The 21726-nt window shown below is 35.1% G+C and overlaps 2 protein-coding genes across 3 annotated transcripts; one reads left to right on the top strand and one right to left on the bottom strand.

Annotated features, from left to right (window-relative positions):
• Positions 128 to 2298, bottom strand: LOC18606193 (phospholipase A1-Ibeta2, chloroplastic). The gene has a single exon (XM_007039661.2). The coding sequence runs from the start codon at positions 1976 to 1978 to the stop codon at positions 233 to 235; it is 1746 nt and encodes a 581-aa protein (XP_007039723.2). The 5' UTR covers positions 1979 to 2298; the 3' UTR covers positions 128 to 232.
• Positions 13666 to 20975, top strand: LOC18606194 (polycomb group protein EMBRYONIC FLOWER 2). 2 transcript variants are annotated; one of them, XM_007039662.2, is made up of 15 exons: positions 13666 to 13817; positions 14723 to 14894; positions 15221 to 15276; positions 16050 to 16114; positions 16233 to 16285; positions 16674 to 16727; positions 16810 to 16869; positions 17242 to 17288; positions 17378 to 17511; positions 17714 to 17975; positions 18224 to 18272; positions 18806 to 18889; positions 19810 to 19889; positions 20084 to 20173; positions 20614 to 20975. In XM_007039662.2, exons 2-15 carry the CDS (start codon positions 14769 to 14771, stop codon positions 20735 to 20737), a joined length of 1284 nt encoding a protein of 427 aa, XP_007039724.2. In that variant the 5' UTR covers positions 13666 to 13817; positions 14723 to 14768; the 3' UTR covers positions 20738 to 20975. The 2 variants fall into 2 exon arrangements, with proteins under 2 accessions (XP_007039724.2, XP_017973836.1); XM_018118347.1 differs by lacking the exon at positions 13666 to 13817 and adding an exon at positions 13971 to 14056.

Consider the following 21726-nt stretch of genomic DNA (forward strand, 5'->3'; position numbering starts at 1 on the left):
CTTGGTCATTTGGAAGATGCTTTTGACTTAAAAAAAATACCAATTTTCATTTGTTTGAGGGTATACAAATATCCTAGACATGACAAGTTTCTACCTTTGGAACTATGAACTTTGATACTAAAAGAAATAAAATTCAAAGAAACATAGCATATGGGCAGCTTATTTGAAATATGTGCAAGCTTTTTCCATTTTTCTTTCTTTACTTGTTTTTTTAAGTATTTATATGCTTAGCTTATCCAGAAGGGCTAGGCAAACAACTAGGCACAGGGAAGCTTAAGCCATCCCTTTCAAGATTCAAACTCAAGGCCTTGTGAGTATACAATTGTTTTACGTTTGACCTTTGATCATGAACCAGCCTCGCTAAACTCCTCTTGGCATTTGCTCTAAACGGGCAGTTGGATGACAAGAATCCATCCACCAAGTGTAGGTAAGCCTCCAAATCGTGACAACACGCCACGTCTGCATTGGGTTTAAGATAGGGCGACATCTTAGTATCGACCCGTAGTTCCGTTCCGACATGGGAGTACGCCCATGGGTTGTTGTTATCTAGCATGTTGAACACTCTTGAAAAACTTTCATTTCTTTGTTGTTGTTGTGATCCTTCGCCAATGAACACGCCCGGAACCCTAGTGATCACGTCTTGATTGTTCACAATTCGTAACACCTTGACATTTTTGTCATTAAGCCGATCTACAAAGCCTTTGTTACCAACTCGAGGCCCTCCGAAGGAAAATACTGCGATCGGGGGCACTTGGGGAGCGCATGAACTCAATTCGTCGGCAACTAAAAGAGAAAGTGCGGCACCAAGGCTATGCCCCGTGATTGTAATGCTGAGGGTCTCACCCTGGTACATCTCAATCAATCTTCGCACTTCTTCAACCACTGATTCAGCCAAGCTAGGCACGTGAGCACCGGAGGTCTTGTGCAAGCTCAAGAATCCACATTCAACCTTTTGGGTTGGGTCACGGGATTCAGGAATTTGAACGAGCTGGGCTCTAAAGTTTTCAGCCCATTCCAAGCACGTGGCGGTTCCGCGTAAAGCGATAACGATATCCCTCCTTCCCATGCGTTGAATCTCCCTCTTATCGTCACAAACCGCTACGAAGCCGATCCAACTAGACCGTTGGGTCATCCACCCCAGATTGGGAGCCATGTCGTCTACCCATTTCGGCAACCCGACGGACGAGGTGGCGTATAGACTCTTGGTTACCTTGTAAGACCTATCAGGCAACGCCACGTGCCTTGGTAAAGGAGCCTCGTCTGTTGACATAGCAGGGTTGGAATGGAAACCATGGTAAGCAGCTTGAACAAATTCCCCATATCTAACAACTTCACGCCTTAGATTTTCATCGAGCGGGTCAAGCAAACCTGACCAATCATTGCAACCGTGGTACTCTCTCCAGCGAGAGCCAAGGTTGTTCCTTGGAGAATATTCCATGGTTTTTGATAAAAGCCTTTGAAGCCTGTTTAAATGACGTGGAGACATCTCTTCCGCAGCTTTCATTTCAGGCCAAAGCCTGGAAAGATTAAGCCCTTCGAGTAAACCCTTACCTTTGGTTTCGATTGATCCATTAGTTGGGGCTTTGATAACTTGTTCTGGGTCAGCTTGGTTTGTTTTCTGGAGAAGTTTGTCGAGGTTGGAAAGGTGCTGCCGAGCCAACTCAGTCGATGATGCCGATGAACAAGGTTTTTGGGAACACGGATGGGGTTTTGTTAAAGGGTTTAGAGGTGATTTCTGGCACTTAAAGTTTGCACGTCTGGCCTGGTAGACGTGCAAGTTTTGAGCGGGAAGAGTCGAGCTGATGCCGATCTGCATGGAGAGACAGAACAGGAAAAGATAGAGAGAGAGAGCAAAGAAAAAGTCAATGAAGAGAAAGATGCAAAAAGACAGAGAACTCAAACAGCTAAGCAATGACCAAGGAGGATTGAGCAGATCAATCATAGTATTTATAGACAGCCATTTCCAATAAATACCCATACGTAACTTTAGTATTACATGAAGAAGCTTTTAGTGTCCCAATGGCAATATCGTAATATAAGATGGACAAAGATTGACCCTTTCTGTTTTCACCCTTGAACGCTACTGGGTTTCACGAAAAGTCTGCGATCAATGAGAAAGGGAGTTAGCCTTTTTATTGGAGTTGAATTGACTGTGAGGACCCTTGGGTTTGGCCTTTACGTTTGTTTGGCTGACAAGTTTTTTTTGTTTTGTGTTTTGGGGTTTGACTTTAACAGGAAATCGTAGTGTACTACCGTGTACGGGTTATAAGTCAAGGAAACCATGAAATGCAAACTAGTTTTTTTTATCATCTAACCACAACCTTAACGTTGAATATAAATTCTGATTTTTCGAATATTTGATTTAGTTTTATATATATAATATTTCTAAATGAAAATTTGATTTTAAAATTTTATTTTCAGTAAAAAATTATATTAATATTAAAAATAATACTTGAAAAAAATCATGAACTATTTAAAAAATTTTAAATAAATTTTTATTTTTTATTAGATTAAACTAAGTCTATATAATTTTATTTTTAAATTTTTATAATTATTAATTGATTAATTGTCATGAATTAAAATATCATTTGTTATTTTATATTTACATAGTATTAATATGAGGTTAATGTGGTATTAATGTGGAAAGTGAAAACTTTTATATAACCACGTCATTATATGATGTTTAAATGTTATATTATCGTCTATTATGATATAAAAAATTATTTGATTCGAAATAAAAAAAATAAAAAGTTGATTTGAACTTAATAAAAGATCAAATATTTATTTAAAATTTTTTAAATATTTTAAAAGCTTTTTTAAATATTATACCTTTCTATTATCTATAAAGATAATTAGTTATGTCCCCTCCCCTTATGCAAATGTATTTGAATTCAACAAAATAAAGTCGGTCACCTTATGCAAATCTATCTGTTTGATATGAAAATGAGCTACAACCGCAGCATATTTATGCAGGCAAACAGAAGCTGTGAATTCCCCAATTTTCCATTTTTTTCTCCAGACAATTTGGAATAAACCGGTGCCCCCCTAATTCCAAACGGATGGATTGTCCATTCCATTCCTGCATGAGTGCTTGATATATTTGAAAATTGAAAATATTCTGGTCTCTTGTTTTTACTTTTGAATTTTTCTTACATAGTTTCAAACCCTATGAATTATATCATCTTCCCCCTTTTCTTTTTTGTCAAAAGCTTCAAGAAGTTAGGGTATTTCCATAAGGGATCGATAAACTAGCTTAGGGTAAGCGAGTTCCTCTGTCTGCCGGATGCAGTAAAATGTTGAATTTGGAATGAGTTTTCTCGTTGAAAGCCGAAGCAAGAAGGAAGGAAATTTCGGTCAAAACAGTATTCCTCTCGAGTTTCGGGCTAATAGCTGTCCATTTTTTGCAATTTCCGAATATGACTAGTTTCATCTGCTTACGTACAACACTTTCTTCTTTCAGGTATAATATCTTCCCATAAATTAATGAAACTGCAAGCAAACTTATATTTTCTGTTGTATCCGGTGTTTGATTGGTCAATATTGTGTTATAGTCAAATCTTATATTATGCTTTTTGCCATGTTCATGTCGGCCTTGGTCTGGTTTGGTGGATCATACCATCAGTTTGAACATTCATTGCCCAGATCGTGGTATGCATGTGTAAATCATGAAGGTTCCTTCTCATTGCCGTTGTCATATCAACGTCCCAAAAAGGCAATGCTACGGACGACAAGTCATCGATTCTGCAAAATTCAAACAAAGCAACAAATCGTTATTCCCAGAATCGTATTAATTTAAGACATGGGTTACTTTCGTCAGATGAGATGAAATACGAGGACACGGGGAGAGGTGTATGTGATATAGAAATATATATATATATATATATATATATATATATATATATACATATGAATACACAATATTTATTGTGGTTATTTTCATTTATATTTTGCATGGAAGTCGTGCAACAATTTCTCTTTTTTTTTTTTCTGTTGATATACAAAAGGGGAATGACTGAAAGAACACTAAAGATTAATGACTAACCAAGATATAATTACCCCTTAAAAGTTAACAATTACACCAATCCCGTGTCGGGAGGCACACTAAAAAAATGGTGGAGGCCTTGTTGGCTGTTGCTGGTGCGAGATGTTCTAGGCCATTCAGTCTGCACTACGCTTTTTGAACTTTAAAAGCCATTGTTGTAACATGCTAGTCTTATTAAACATTATCGCTTATCAAATTGAGGTATGCTAATGGATTTATCTTGTATTATTTAATTTGATTAAATAATTAAAATTTATTATAATCAGATATTTTGTATTATCAAACTCGATTAAATAAATATTAAGATATTTTATAAAATTAAATGAATAACAATTTAAAATTTTTTCGAGTATAATCAAATAATGGGAGTCTAATTAAAATATTTTTAAAATAATAGATATTATTTCTGTTGACTTCTCTGATCAAACAATTGGACATTGCATGTCTAGAATCGTTTTCCTTCTTAAGATAAGAATTTTATTAAAAATTAAAAAAGTAGAGAGATAAAATTATACAACCAACATGATAAAATATCATGTATTCTTTAAGTGGTTGAGCACTGTAAAATTAGGCGCATTTAAATCATCTTTGATGATTCAAAATCCGTACGTGGAATAGTTTAAAACTGTTTGTAACATATTTTTTCCTCTTTTCTTCCCACTAAAGAATATTACTTTGCTTTATCTTTTGGGATGGAATCATGAAAAATTAGGATCATTAAATATTAACATAATCATCCTTTAATTTGCACTCAATTTACGAATTTAAAAAGACATTAAGCAACGTGAAAAATGTAGGGCGTGAGAATGAAGTGATGAAACTGGACAAGTCAGAGTAGATCATCATTGCATTCCTTGTATCGATACCAAATTAAGGATGTTGTTAGGATAGTCTTGAATTGTGGTTTTATTTAGGATTGTTTAATTCTAATTAAATTTATATACCTTATAAAATAGTCTTTAAATCTAGTTAGATTAGAATAACAATTTTTAATTCTATTAGGATAAGATTCATAATTATATTAGGATAAGGTTATTGTATTTGATACTATAAAAGGACCCTATGGGTTAAAGAATAATCATCACCTAGATTTAGAGAGAGTGATTTAGGTGTACGTGGGATTAGGGTTGTGAGTTTGAGACTATTCTTGTAACCTCCTGATTTTTCTCTTAGTGAAATTTTCTCTGTTGTTGTGCCCGTGGACGTAGGTCATCAAAAGACCGAACCACGTAAATTCTTGTGTTCTTGTGGGTGTGCTTGATTTCTTTCTTTCTTTATTCTATTGATTGGGTTAGATCTTGGGCAATTCTTTAGAGACAATTCCGCAATTTCCCAACAAACTGGTATCAGAGCTTCAAGGTCTTGGATCAATCTGAATCTCGCTATGGCAACTTCGTCGACCAAGTATGAGATTGAAAAGTTTAATGGAAGAAACGATTTCAGCCTGTGGCGTGTTAAGATGCGCGCATTGCTAGTGCAACAAGGACTGTTGAAGGCACTGAAGGGAAAAGAGCATCTTCCCTCGAATTTATCTGATGGTGAGAAAGATGACCTTATGGAAAAAGCACATAGTGCTATTCTCCTTGCTTTGTCTGATGAGGTGCTAAGAGAAGTCACGGATGAAGAATCTGCTGCTGCAGTGTGGTTTAAACTCGAAAGTATTTATATGACCAAGTCCCTGACGAATCGGCTTTATATGAAGCAACGATTGTATACTCTCAAGATGAGTGAAGGTACGTCCGTTAATACCCACATTGATGAATTTAATAGAGTTATTCTTGATTTAAAGAATATCGATGTTAAAATTGAGGATGAGGACCTAGCCCTAATTCTTTTATGTTCTTTGCCTCCATCGTATGAAAATTTCGTGGATACTATGCTTTACGGCCGAGACACTCTCACTTTCGAGGATGTAAGGGCATCTTTAAATTCCAAGGAATTAAAGAAGAAAGTTGGTGGTATTCGGAATGAAAATCAAGCAGAAGGTTTGGTTGTAAATAGAGGTAGAGGTAAAGAGAAAGGCTTAGACAGAAAAGGTAAATCTAGAGCAAAAGGGAAAACTTGCTGGAATTGTGGTCAGAAAGGGCATTTTCGTCAAGACTGTATCAAATTCAAGGATGATGAAAAGTTTAATAAGTCTGAGAATACTGCAAACGTGGTTGGAGATGACTTTGATACTTTTGAGGAAACTGATAATGTTCTTGCAATTACTAATTGTAACCTGATGGATACATGGATCTTGGATTCGGCTTGTTGCTTTCATATATGTCCTAGGCGTGATTGGTTTACAACTTATCAATCTGTTAATATGGGCACTGTACAATTAGGAGATGATTTCTCTCTCTCAGTTGTTGGAATTGGCACAATTAGAATCAAGATGTTTGATGGTATGGTAAGAACACTTGAGGTAAAACATGTCCCTGACATGAAAAAGAATTTAATATCCTTGAGTTTGTTAGATAAGAAGGGCTACAAATATAGTGGCCAAGATGGTGTCTTGAATGTATCTAAAGGAGCCTTAACTATCATGAAGGGCAAGTTATCCGGTGACCTTTATTGTCTAGTGGGAAACACGGTCATTGAAACTGTTTCTGTGGTCTCATCTAATGATCCTGAAGATGATGTAACACGTTTATGGAATATGAGATTTGGTCATATGAGCGAGAGAGGGATTAGAAAACTAAGTAAGCATAGTTTGCTGTGTGGTCAAAAGAGTGGAAAGCTAGATTTCTGTGAGCAACATAGAGTGAAATTTAGCACTAAAACTCATCAAACCAGGGGTACAGTAAACTACATCTATTTAGATTTGTGGGATCCTTCTCCGGTGGTATCAAAAGGTGGATCATTATACATGTGGATCTTTATTGATGATTTTTCAAGAAAGGTGTGGACGTATCTTCTAAAGGCTATGAGTGAAGTGTTAACCACCTTTTTGCATTGGAAGGTATTGATCGAGAAGCAGACTAAGAAAAGGATCGAGAGCTTTCGAACAAACAAAGGTTTGAAATTTTGCAAAGGTGAGTTTGGTCTATTCTACAAGAATGAGAAAATCGTTAGACATCGCACTGTCGACAAAACACCATATCAAAACGATATTGTAGAATTGATGAAGAAAACACTTTTGGAGAGAGCAAAATACGTGTTCTCAAATGTTGGCCTAACCAAAGTATTTTGGACAGAAGCTATCAACAAGGCTTGTTACTTGGTAAATCGGTCTCCATCAACTGCAATTGAATTTAAGACTCCCAAGGAAGTTTGGTCTGGTAAGCCTGCTGATTATTTTATATTGAGAGTATTTGGTTGTCCTGTTCATGTTCATGTGAGTGATGGTAAACTTGAGTTGAGGGCGACAGAGTGCATATTCCTAGGCTATGCATATGGGGTGAAGGGTTATTGGTTGTGGTGTACTGATTGTAAGTTCCCCAAGTTTATGGTGAGTCGGGATGTTACCTTTGACAAGTCTGCATTACTTTGTGGGATAAAGTCTAGAATTGCAAACACATCAGACCAAGAAGTTGGCAAGCAGGTGGAGCTTGAAATCAATGCTCTTGTGACAGTGCGAGATGATAGTGAAATCCAGAAAGAATTGCAAGAGGTACAAGAATTGGTATCTCAACGAAGCATTACTTGTATTGATGGTGATTTTGATTCTTATGTTTTATTTGTGGAAGTAGAGATTGAAGAGCCTTACTTTTATCATGAGAAAATTATATATGTCGAGTCTTCTAAGAAGATTGAGTCTCTACACTGGGATCAAACATGGGAGCTTGTGAAAACACCTAAAGTTACTATTGAAGTTGGCTTAGTGTGTGAAGGAGGTGCAAACATTAGTCGTAATGTGGTTGGCTTCTCCAAATCAGATTTTGCTGGTGATCTAGATAGTAGAAGATCTCAAACGGGGTATGTGTTCACTCTCTCAGGATCTGCAATCAGTTGGAAAGCAGTTCTTCAATCAACCTTTGCTTTGTCTACAACTGAAGCTGAATATATGGCTGTGACCGAGGCAGTGAAGGAGGCTTTGTGGCTTAAAGGCTTGGTTAGTGATCTTGGTTTTGAACAAACACAAACAGTTGTGTTTTGTGATAGTCAAAGTGCTATACATTTGACTAAAAATCAGATGTTTCATGAGAGAACCAAACACATCCAAGTCAAGTGTAACTTCGTTCGAGAGATTATTTCTAAAGGTGAGATTGTAGTAAAGAAAATAGCTACAGATGAAAATCCGGCAGATATGCTAACTAAGTCAGTTTCTGGGATAAAGTTCAAGCATTGCTTGGACTTGATCGGTGTTCGTAGTGCTTGAGGCCCATTGGGGCAGTGGCGGTGTCGACAGAGATTGGTTCGTAAGGTGGAGCTTGGTGAATTCAAGCCTAAGGTGGAGATTTGTTAGGATAGTCTTGAATTGTGATTTAATTAGGATTGTTTAATTCTAATTAAATTAGTATACCTTATAAATAGTCTTTAAATCTAGTTAGATTAGAATAACAATTTCTAATTCTATTAGGATAAGATTCCTAATTAAATTAGGATAAGGTTATTGTATTTGATACTATAAAAGGACCCTATGGGTTAAAGAATAATTATCACCTAGATTTAGAGAGAGTGATTTAGGTGTACGTGGGATAAGGGTTATGAGTTTGAGACTGTTCTTGTAATTTCTTGATTTTTCTCTTAGTGAATTTTTTTCTGTTGTTGTGCCCGTGGACGTAGGTCATCAAAAGACCGAACCACGCAAATTCTTGTGTTCTTGTGGGTGTGCTTGATTTCTTCTTTCTTTATTCTATTGATTGGGTTAGATCTTGGGTAATTCTTTAGAGACAATTCCGCAATTTCCCAACAGATGTTGATGCTTTTAGGAATTGTTATGATCAGTCAATGAGTATATGTCACTGCTGCTGTATCACATGTTAATTGCTGGAGAGTCCAAAGTCTTTTTGAAATTTGTTTATATTTCTCAAAATCAAATTAAAATTTATTAACACAAACAAGTTGATATGTTTTGTTATTTGAGATAAACAAACATTCAATTACATCATGGCATACGTTAACTTACAATCAATCAACTAAGTCGTAACAAAACTCCCTTATCAACGTCTATTTTTATTAAAGAATTTGTAAAAGAGATTGATTTGCTAAGAATATATATATATATATATAGTTCTCTTTATAATCATTTTTAATTTGTTAATTTTGTTGAAAATTTTCATTTTTTTCACAATATTTGATTCAAAATACACTCTCGAGATAAAGCCATCATAGAATCAGATTCTATTATGAACCATTTGTTATTGATAATGAACAAATGTGATCGATATTTTGTACCCTACCCCGTACTAAAAGAAAACGTTTAAAAGGAGTTGTTTTTACAATCGGATTAGCTTCCCTTTCTGTTTCTCCACCACTCGGCATGCAGCAAGAATCTCCGATCACCAACCAATGAATTACAAAAGAGAAAAAGATGGTGACCACTCACTCGATCTTGCCATATCTATGCACTGAAAGAGGCGTGTTCATCTTTTCATCATTCCTCTATATATGGTTGATGTAAAAGCACTATAAAAATTCTACTCTCTAGTGCTTTTTCCATTATTCATTTTGCATCACTTGCTGACTCCACTGAAAAAAGCTGCACCAAATAACACGTTTGAAGAATCTGGGCGTATACAAAAGAGGAAAAGCTGTGCACATTATTTTCCACTATATATCCATCTCATTTAAAAGTGATTCCACTTTTTCTCATTGACACGTTAAAAACGAAATTCAAAGATCTAACTTCTTCTGTCTGTATGATTAGCAGTGTTTGTAATTTGAGTACAATTTTGAACAAAGTGTAACAGATAACCCTTTTTCTTCCACTTGTTTCTTCCTTGAAGCTCATCAACAAACAACGTTGGAAGTAGCTAGTTCACTTTAGAGATAGAGGGTTCAAGTCAAAGTCGTTGACTGTCACGGCTCTCATGTCTCCCCCGCATGCAACCATGTGTATGCACATGTATTTATTTCTCAATGTCCAAGTCTTCTGGCGCATCTCACACTCCATTTTTCTTCTTTCATCCTACATCGAAGCATGCATTTCGTGTGAGGCTCCTTTCTTTAATCATTCTTTATTGCTTAATGCTGCTTTGATTCTACTAATATACATCCGTTTAAAGTGGGTGCTGAGGGAAGTAAGACGTGGGAATGAAGATTAATTAGCTCCAAAACCATACTTGTTTATTGTTGGTAGCTGGCTTAGCGCCACACTGGCCAAATACTTTAAAAGTGAATGATGGAACATGTTTTGGGACACTGCTAGCGTAATCAAACGTGAGACAAGGCCTTGCATTTGTTTATTAAGACTTGAATGCTTTAACAAACACAGACCAAAGATAGCGTAGACTTGGGAGATGAAGAGGGGCCAGGGCCAGAGACCCCATCATTTTCAACAGATCGGACACACCGACCAGCGTGGAGAAGGAGAGACATATAGACGCGGCGTCCAATTTTAACTGGAAAATTTTGGAAAAAGACTGCATATAGGATTAAGATATAGCCGAAAGGAGTAATACTGTATGCACACAGGACCTACACGAGAAGCATGCTCGCGGACTTCCTGTATCAACTAATAAACTTCATTTGTTTGATAATAAAGTTAGTCAATGTTCTGCATGTCCTAAAATTAAATAAAATTTTTCCTTTGCAGATGTCTTTAATTATGACTCTCATTAGGTATGAACTTTGCATTAATTAAACCGCTCATTTCTGAAGCTTTGTGTGCGGAAGTCAGTGCAGGGAATATCAAAATCAGGGTTAGACATTTGAAAGTGAGAGGCATGCGTTGGAAAATATGAGCTGAATGTGTTGAATTTTTTGTGGGAATATTGATACCGTCCATATCTGTTCTTTAAGGTTTCAGGCTAATTTATAAGTTGTTTCAAGAAAGTGTAGAGGTTTTGGTAAACTGCTATGGGAAATATAATTTCCAACAAGTTCGTGTGCAGACCGTGGCCCCGAGGGAGTTAACCAGATAAGTAAACAAAAGAACAAAGAATTGGTAAAAAATTAATATTGCTACTGTGTAGGAAACAAAGGGTTTATAATATATTTTTTTCAGAACAGACAGCAGCAGCATTTTGAATTGCAAATTAACCCAGGAGAAGAGTAAGACCATGTATAATGTGTACACATGACTTGGAATAAATCCGCAATAACTGGCTTCTTGGCTCCTTCCTATCTTCAAAAATCAAAAGTGCAATATATATAAAGTATGGAAAAAAGTCACAAACATTATGCCACAGAAATTAGGCTGGAAAAGAAATTTCTGTATCATTTCTGGATTATTTTTTTTATGATCTATGTCGCATATATGAAGAGTAATCAAGACCAAGGTCAAGGGAAATTATTCCTGCTTAATTTAAAAGCCATCAAATTCTCAATGCGATACTTTCAATCTTAGCATACCTTATATCACTTTGTCATGAGGCTATAAACATCGTCCATTAAGTATTTTCATTTGAAGAAAACATAGTACAATAAATACAGAATCCCAACTCGCATGTTGCTGCGACTTTTCTAAGCATGGATGCAACAGACATGTCATCGCGGACCCAAAACGACAATCATGTTGAGTTCAAAGTGCCAGGTGCCCAACATAATGTCCGCAATCTCCACCGACATCGAGCACACGTGAACGAAGACAATAACGTAAGCCTGTCCAGTTATCCACTTGGATGTTTCTGCCATGTGGTAGCTTAATTTGCACGTAGAGCGGCTTAATTGGCTGAGGTTAAAGAGATTTGATGCTTATCATCAGTTTGGTGGCATTCCATTTTTAAACAAGTAATTTGATGTTCTTCTAAGTTTGCATTCTAAAAGAGTGATGAAAATAAAATTGAGGCAACTGGGATACTAATTTTCTATAATTTACTTTAAATTAAAGAAATTTCAATAAAAAGATTTGTTCAATTTTTAAATGTAACAATTGTTTTACACTAATGGAAGAACGAATGGGTTTGAATAAAATTATAGATTTTTGAAGATGAAAATATTTAAATCTATTTTTTTATATTAATCTTAAAGAAGTTTTTGTGATATAACGGGGGTGTTATGTTATGAAATAATTATATTTGACTGGGCAGGAAATCCAAGATTTAACCAAATATCCATGTGGCCCAAAGACATGCTTAGAAGGTTAAAACTTAAAAGCTTAAATTGAAATTAAATATTTGACACTTTTTCAATTAAAAGTAAAATGTTTTTGGTTTTTTATAATTAAGGATTAAGATGAAAGATGCCTAACGACATGTGTATGATGTGGGCTGTCAAGTTTTTTCTATTAAAAAGTATTTTTTGTCGAGTAAAAACGATTCAAATTATGACATGATTTGTAATAATCTTTCAGTATAACGTGTAACAATTCAATTTTCAACATGACATGTAGCAGTAAAATCATCAATGCTATGTATGAATTACATTTTTCAACATGACGTGTAATAATTAAATTTTCAACATGATATATAATAACTAAATCTTCAATATGACTTGTAACAGTTATATATTTTAACATGATGTGTAATAATTAAATATTTAATATGACTTGTAATAACTATATTTTTCATCATGAAATGTAATAACTAAATTTTCAATATGACTTATAATAATTACTTTTTTTAATATAATGTGTAATAACTAAATCTTCAACATGATTTGTAATTATTATATTTTTCAGCATGACATGTAATAATTAAATTTTCAATATGAAGTATAACAATTACTTTTTTTAATATGATGTGTAATAATTATTTTTTAAAAAATTTTTATAAGAATGTATTAAAAAAAATTCAAAAGCTAAACCCCTTTTTGTACAAAAGCTACGTGAGACTCCAATGGAGTGCAGTAAGAACCCAACTAGTAAGTCAAACAAACGTAAACCCTCAATCAAATATCCTTAGAGTCCTTCCCAATAAAAGACATCAAAAAGTAAATCCATCCAAGGCATCTCCGTGGAAATCACAACAAGGCAGCGTCCCAACCTCCCAACAGGTATCAAAAAGTTCTCAAAAGTGAGAGGAGATTGTCATAATCAGAAAACATAAAATTTACCCCATAAAACGTAAACAAGGCATCTAGCCTCTCATAAAGAGATCAACAAAAGAAGAATCACCAGCGAATCATAAGTCAACAAAAGGAGCCAAATAAAATAAGAATCCAACAAACAGTAATAAAAAATAACAATAATATTTCTCACATATCATTAACCCTCTAATTTAATCTTTAATTATAAAAAATAAAAAAATATTTATTTAAATTAAAACATTTGATCTTTAATTAAAAAAAAAACCTAAGTGTTCAATTCCAATTTGAACATTTAGCTTGGTTGGAAAGATATGTTCCCTGCTCAGAGACCTGTTACCCATTTTTTGGGCCAAAACGACAGCCCAAAATGTCTGTGTTTCCCGCTTTTGTTTCCTTGTGGATATTTTTCAACTTAATGTTTTATTTTGGGCCTGAAAAGAAAGAAAAAGGAGAATTCAAATTCAACATATCATAGTAGTGGTCGTAGAGGATGATTTCCAAAAAGGAAAAATTCAGAACGGAAATTCTCAAGTGTAAATTTGTCCGTTGTAGCCTTGAAGGTAACCTAACATTTCCTTTTTTTATTTTATTTTCTTTTTTTTTTTACCTCTTCGTCCTCCCGCTCGTAGCTCGCCCACTGTTCAGAAACCGCCAATCCAAATTCCCCGGCAAATTTACCGATCCGTGGAAACGCTCAGAATTATCCTGGTAAAAAAAAAAGGTAATTCTTTTTTCTAGTCACGCGTTTTATCCATCGCCACTGATTCTTTTAACCTGTTCAACAAAATTCTTGGGAATTGTTTACGTTCAAACCTCGACATCAATTTTATCGTTCTTTTATTTTTAACATTTTCGAGGGTGTGATGGAGGTTTGATTTATCTGTGTTTTTACTTTGAAATTTGATTATATGTTCTGTTCGAGAAATTTCTATCGAATTTTTAGGTCGAGGAGAAAGCATTGTAAGTTTTATGAAGAATTATTGTTTCTATTATTGGCCTTTTAACTTTGTAGTATCATGTTGTTGTCCTTGTTGTAGAATTCATGAATGGTTTAATTGAGTAAGGTTTGGATATCTTTCCCCGTGACTTCTCCATTTACCTTTGGACATGCAAGAGCAACAGAGAACAGCAGAGAGTTTCTAGGTCAAATAGTTCTTGGTGTCTGAATTCGTGAAGGAGCTTGGGTTTGCCTTTTATCTAAAATAAAAAAAAAAAATAGGGACGTGATTTTGTTGTTAACTTGTTGCTAATTGTCATTCTTATCATACTACGAGTATCTGATATAGACTCACATCAGAAACCCTAGGAGTACACCTTTTTAATACTTGAGGCATGCTAAAGAACTGCTGACATCTGACACGAGGCAAACCAGCCATGTTAATGAAGGCTTTGTATTAACATCCTTGTTAAATTTGGCTTGGTCTATATTCGTCTTCATTATTTTCATTTGGGATATTTGAATTGAATGTAAAATGTTCTAGCTTATTTGGTGGTTTGACTGATTAAGGTCATAATCTCCTTAGATGTTTTGGAAGATTGAGTGATATCTATCACTGCTCTTTCTTGTGTAGGATGAAAATTATAGTGTGGGTGCAAATTTTGATGTTTTTTCTTATTGTGATGTAGATTGCAGAATCTTGGGGCGTGGCTGTGATTATTTGGACTGCAGGTCATGTGCTGTCAAAATTCTTGCATGCATTTGTCTGCAGAAGAGTCAGATTCAGCTGCAGAGAATCTCTTAGTATATTGCAAGCCTGTAGAGTTGTACAATATTCTTCATCGCCGTGCTTTACACAATGTAATACTATGCTTTTCTTTCTGAACATGTATCTCTTTCTTTGATCTATTTCATGCTGGGAAGTTTTAGATACTTTTTTTTTTTTTGTGTTGAATAGAACCTACTATTTTATTCTATTTGGAAAGTCTTGCTCGGATGTTCATCTTTTAGTTCAGATAGGTTCTGTAGTTAATCTTTTCTGCAATAAGCCATGTAACTGCATGACATTACATTGGGGTTTAAGGAGGTACATTGCCTCATCTCATGGGTGTCAACTGTTTGAGGCCTTATAGGAAAAATTCTCTGTATCATTAGACTTTCTAATCAAAACTCATTTGCTGCTTCAGCCTTCATTTCTTCGAAGATGTCTGAAATACAAAATACAGGCAAGGCATAGAAGGCGGTATGAACTTTCTTTTTAATATCTGTTCATTGCTGTCAGAAGTAACACTATGATTTCTATTAATTTATTTCATTGAACTAAGGTATTAGGGTGTTAATGTTGTGGCAGTGACCACTGCCTCAAGTCTCTCCTTATAGATAAAATATATATATATATTTATGTAGATGGTTTTTTTGTCTTCAAGTCAGGATGTAATTAAAGGCAGACAAGTATGGGTAGTTAATTGGAACTATCTTTTTCTCCTCTCTTTCATGCTTCTGAAAAGTGAAAAGCAGCAATATTCTTTGATGATTATTTGATGTTTGAACTAAAGTGCCACATTTGCGAATAAATTCAGTTAAAAAGGAAGTTAATTGTTTGTTGGCCATGTGAGTTTTCTTGAATAGACTAGGTTCCAAGTTGTAGCATGATGAATTTGATGGCGGAGTTGGGCTGATTCAGTACTAAAAGAATAATCTTAAGACAGATCCTGAGACAGTTTCAAAGTCCTAAAACTCTCCAGATGTTTAAGCATGGCCCTGAATTTTTGAAGCCATACTTAACAGCATTAGTGGGAATAAAGACAAGACATTATTATCACAAAATAGTAACTTAAGTGCATAGTGATTGCTATAGTGCTGGTGTTTTGCTCCATTGATCTTCTACTCTATGTCTACAGCTACTAAACTCTTCGTCTAGCAAAGAGTAAAGAAAATTTCTGCATTTCTAACAAAATTATCTGGTTTGTTTATGACTTATTATTCGGTTAACGTACGTAGGATATGTTTGTGTAGGTTGAGGGCTGGAATTGTAATTTTCAACTATAAAGATTATGGCAATATGCTACAAAAGACTGAAGGTATCATGAATTTCTTCATCTTTGCAGAATTTTGCATGATACATCATATTTTACTTAACCTTTATAGCGAAAATTGATTCTCGGTGCTCTAATTCTTACATTGTCCTTTAACTTGCAGTAACTGAAGATTTCTCTTGTCCATTTTGCTTGATGCAGTGTGCAAGGTTTAAGGTGGATATTTATCTGTAGTCTTTGCTTATCTTGGGTGCTTCATTCATAATTTTGATTGTTTACATCACATTATATAAGTTGCAATTTATCTTATTGAAAACAACAGGAGGGGGTGTTAATTTAAATTTACCCTGCACATGATTAAACAAACTCATTCTCACATATGTTAGCATGATTTTCATATTTTATAAATCTTTTTTCCAAAATATTGCAATTTGTTCTATCCAGGCATTATTCTGATTCTTTTGCATTAAAGACTCACTTTCCCTAGTTGAGGTATTCTCTTGATAGTATCAGCCTTGGTTTTTATTAGACATGCATAACTTTTTCTATTTTATCAAACAGAACGCTTGTTTGACACTCAGCCAACCTTCATTTTTGTTCACAGGGTCTGCGGTATCATTTGTGCTCTTCACATGACTTGTTCAACTTTGATTTCTGGGTTGGTAGCTTAAATTGTAAAGTCACTTGCTACTCAATTGAGATTTTCTAGAAAGACTATTGAAAAGACAATTACATTTTAGGTCACAGAGGAGTATCAAGTGGTGAATGTCTCTGTGAAAATTGATATAATGGTATCTGAGGTAAGAATTCCCTTTCCATCCTAAAAGTATTTTAGTAGGTTTCCTGTTTTCCGTTTCTCTTCAAAATTCATGCTGAAGCTAAGACCGACATAAACAACAATCCTGGACCCTTCAAAGATTGTAGGTTATGTTTAAATGGTGGACATCATGGAAAAAGTGGAAGTAATGGCTGTTGGTTTGGGGTGCGATATTGTTTATTATTAACAATGGTTGAAAAGTGAAATTAAAATGCATATCGTTGGTATATGTTGTGCATTTTCTTAGTTGAACAAAATGAATTGTGACTAGGCTTGTGGCTTTCCCCTAATTTCTATCAAAAAGCATGAATGACTTCTTGAACTTTAATATTCTGCCAAAATGTTCTTGTTACAGACTGTGGCAAGTGGAGTAGACCCACGAGTAGAAACTTTCTGCTTCTGGTAGGATATATTATTTTGCTCTTTCAACTGCTATCTGCTTGCTGGTAATAAATACTGCAGTTGAATGGTAAAAAGAATTTCATGTGCAGCTCGAAGCCTCGAAGGCGTTGGGCTACAAACCCTCTTCAGAGTGAGAAGAATGTCAATGTACAATTTTTGGAGTTGGACTCACCCAAAATGGCCAGTGAAAGCAGGCAGAATGGATTTCTGGAGAAGGATGATGGTACATTTTCCAGTAACACCTGTTATAACATTTTTATATTTATCTTTACATTTAATGCCTTGGTCTTAGATATCTTTTATAGTGCATGAATGCTTTACATCATGAAATCACCCATATCATTGGGTAACTTATAAGTAAAAAGATACTAGAACAACGATTCCATAATTACCTTTCTTTGATATTGATTTTTAACTCTGTGAAGGTGAGAGGGTTTCCAAGTCAATTCCTGTTGAGAGAGATATGCAGAATGGATGGCATGGTGTGGAAAACTATGGCTCTGATTATACAAGTGCAACAGAGTGTGTTGCACCGGTTGCAACTAGTTGCAATGGTCCAGGAGTTTCAATTGCAATGGCTCAATCTCCTGTGGAGCCTGACTGTATTAAATCATTATCTGCAAATGATACAGCTGTTCCTCCTGTAAAAACAAAGAAAATAATGGCAGAACGGTCTGAACCTAGGAAGTATGTTCTCCAAGGCAATGTTTTTCCCCAGTCAATTCCTTTCATGTTTTTAGAGGCCTTTTCTGTTATATTCTTTCCCTCCTGTTTAATTGCATTGCTCAATATGCTTTTCCCTCTCCTTATTTTGTTTTTTTTTCTTGGGTTATGTTTGCTAATAGCAATTGTTATCTTTTCAAAATACCTGAAGTTTAGGCATGCTAATTATTTTTATTTTTATCTTTAACTTTTCAAATGTTGTGCTCTCACAGCCGCATGCTCCTGGTGAAACGCCAATTCTTTCACTCACACCGAGTTCAGGTGATTAGTTTTAGCTATCTTCTTAGGCTGATTACACTATTAGTCCTGTCATGAACATTCATGTCGTGAGATCTCCATTAACAAGAAGTCATTTGGATCCATATGAGTATAAATGGAAGTAAGCCGAGTCAGCTGGCATGCAGTAGAATTGAGAGGCAAATCTGGTCTAACTTTTGATCTTATCTTGGGTTCATATGTCATCAGATCTCCGTTAACACCAATCGATTCCCAGAAATACACGTGAACAGACTACACATTACTTCCATTCATATTTCATTTGTTAATTTTCAGATTTTGTTTGATGTAACACTTTGGTCAGGTGACTTTACTCTTTATGCATGAATTTTCCTTGAAAATCTTTGCTTGTGTAATTGGGCTTCTGATTTTTTTTTTTAATCCGTAGTCAGATAGGCAAAGTATGCTTAATAGGTTTCCATCAAGAGCTGTTTATCGTTCTTGTGATTTTTTCTGTTTATAATATATAAATTGTTTCTCCATATGCACTAATATGTCTCTTGTTGTTTTAATGAAAGCCAATGGCAATAGACCAAGTAATGTCAGATAGGGACAGTGAAGACGAAGTTGATGATGACATTGCAGATCTTGAAGATCGCAGGGTAAGGTTTATGATTTTGCATGAAAATTTTGACCTTTTTTCCTGATCTTCTCATTACAACAATAAACCTTGCTGGTCTAGGTTTAAATTTCTGGAATTTACTTTGAAATTCTTAGTATTTTATAATGTATTGGAAGAGTTTATTTGCCTGGTTCTGTCTCTGTGAAATATAGTGCAAAAGGTTTTTCTGGATTTGTGGTTAATGTCATTTATAAATTTAACCATTCAAATCGTGATAAGGAAGTAACACCAAGTCAGTATGCATGCAGTAGAATTGAGAGGCAAATCTGCTCTAGCTATTAATGGTTTCTTCAATATGAAATTTGAAAATGATTGTGAAAAATTGGACCAGTGATCAATGGTGTAAAATTTTTAATTCAGTTATTGAACTGACTGGAAGAAATGTGTTTTAGCATTCTGAGAGCAAGTGTGGAATTGAAAAAGAAAATGTATTTAAATCACTCTTGACTTTTGTTGGAGTCAGAGTAACTGGTGAACAAGCATTTCATATTTGGGTTTATAAATTATCAGTTGTGAGAGGAAAGTAAGGCATTAAATAAATAGTGATGTGTTGGGTCAGACAATCAGTTCTCCTCATTTGTCTCAACTAATAGTAGGTTGCTCACTGTTTGCTTCTATTGTACAAGCAATACTTTGTTCATCACTATAAATATAAGTATATAACAACAATGACCAGAGTAATTATGAAAATACAGGCTTGTTTATTTACCATATACTTGATTGATGATAGTCCGGTTTCTTGAAGGTGAGAAATTGTGGTTTAGAATGATGTGTATTATGTTTGATTGGACTTCAACTCAATTGGGCTAGGATCCTATCTCAAGTTGCATTTTTGATTAGATGTTCTGGTTATTATACTTTTGAGAAGTGAGAGGATAACATAAAACCCATATGTGACAGATGCTTGATGATTTTGTGGATGTTAGCAAAGATGAGAAGCAGCTTATGCATCTTTGGAACTCGTTTGTTAGAAAGCAAAGGTAGTCTGTGCTTAACACTTCAAGCTTTCTTTTCTTTTCTTCTTGCCAATTGAATTCATGGTTATCATTTACTGTTTTTCCCCTTATTTCTATTAATTTGTTCCCTCCAATTGTTGTATGTCAAGAAGTTATAAGAAGATTTTAGTACTTGAGGTGGCACCACTTATTAAAAGGTCTCTTGATTCATTTGACAGGGTTCTGGCTGATGGTCATGTTCCCTGGGCATGTGAGGCTTTCTCAAAACTCCATGGCCAGGAGTTGGTGCAATCACCTGCTCTCTTTTGGTAATGTTCTTGAAGTATTCTTGCCCATTTCTCTACAAGTTCATGTCGTTTGACTGCTAAGTTGCATTTTGCCATCAATAGTGATAGCCACTTCATTGAGTTATTTACTTTGAGTTGACAATTTATGGGCCATGGCAGATAGAGGTGATAAAAACCAACTGTAAACAGCCCATGCCCACCCAGAATTTAACTTATTGAGGTGTTTCAATTAATTCATAGGTAGTTAATCAACTTATAAAGGGCATACATGGCAATCCATTTTGAACCCCTTTTATAACCTATATTCCATTCCATCCAAATCTCCTTCCAGAATACTGCAAGTTTGATACTTGTAAAAATCGTAAAACTGTGTTTGAAATGTCTTCTCTAATTAAAAGTAATTGCAAGTCATTGAGATCTTTGATGTCTGTGTTTGAAGTGTCACATATTTTCCGGTTCAGGTGTTGGAGGTTGTTCATGATCAAACTTTGGAATCATGGTCTTCTTGATGCGGGCGCAATGAACAACTGTAGCATGATACTTCAAAGATGCCAAAATGAGGGATTGGATGCTATGAAAAGCTGAAATGAACAAGTGATACACAACTTCAACATCAGGGTTTAGAGATGATACAGTGCATGCACACTGTTTTTTTCTCCTGATCATCCCATTCATTCCTTTTCCATTCTTTCTCTCACAATTTGGCCAGAATTGGTCCTTAAATATTCTTTCTCATTGTTGTAATGGCAATACTTTATTCAACACTGGCCTTAGGTTTTACCTTTTTAACATAAAGAAGTTGACTTGTCAGTCCCTTTGTTCTTGCTCTGATTATATGTTTCTTCCTTCTTGAATTTGCCTAAAGCAAGCTTTTAACTTAATAAAGACCAGAAAGAATATGTCCTTCCGCAACCGGTCTTCGCTGTGCAACTAGCAATGGCTAAATCTAATTTCACTGTGTAATTTAAATTTGAAACTGAAATAATTAAAACAACAACTTAATCTCGTATGTTTAATTGCCATTTATTAAAATAAAAAATTATTAATCAATATGATACCAACTAATTATTTAACTATTTTCATAGTAACACGAAATTTTCTTAATTATAAAACAACATATTTATTAAAATAAAAATACTGACTAATTGTCTTTTCCAAGTCCTCTTGCGACTGTCAAGCACTTCAATGGAGAGTCTCCAGGGGTTTGCTAATATCCACCCTTACCAATATTATGAGTCCCATGTTGTGTTAGAGTCAGCCAAGCAATTTGGGTCGCTGCGTTTTCATGATGATCAATGATCACGTCCAAGATTGAAAACTTACATGCTAATTCATGCAGTTCTGGCTTATTCCTAATTTTCCATTCCATTCACCAGTCGTTCTATTTGGCCAGCAATTGGTTCTTAGATATTCTTTCTCGGTCAGAGCGAAGAGAGGAGCTGTAGTTGTTTTTGGACAGGGGTATTGGGAGTGTATACTGATTTACAGGTTAAGGGCATATCAACCAATATCCTTGTCGTTCTGGCTGGTTGCTCGACATGTCTCTTGCAAAGGGGAAATGTAATTTCCCAGCT

Source organism: Theobroma cacao, chromosome 3 (genome assembly GCF_000208745.1).
Source record: "Theobroma cacao cultivar B97-61/B2 chromosome 3, Criollo_cocoa_genome_V2, whole genome shotgun sequence".
In the NCBI taxonomy this organism is placed as follows: domain Eukaryota; kingdom Viridiplantae; phylum Streptophyta; class Magnoliopsida; order Malvales; family Malvaceae; genus Theobroma; species Theobroma cacao.

Excerpts from the sequence above, each read along its gene's own strand:
- LOC18606193 (XM_007039661.2), bottom strand. The coding sequence starts at position 1,978 with ATGGGTATTTATTGGAAATGGCTGTCTATAAATACTATGATTGATCTG.
- LOC18606194 (XM_007039662.2), top strand. The coding sequence starts at position 14,769 with ATGTGCTGTCAAAATTCTTGCATGCATTTGTCTGCAGAAGAGTCAGAT. Across the intron at positions 16,286-16,673 it reads TGCAGTGTGCAAGGTTTAAG|GGTCTGCGGTATCATTTGTG; the intron begins GTGGATATTTAT and ends TTTTGTTCACAG. Across the intron at positions 17,289-17,377 it reads GTAGAAACTTTCTGCTTCTG|CTCGAAGCCTCGAAGGCGTT; the intron begins GTAGGATATATT and ends TTTCATGTGCAG.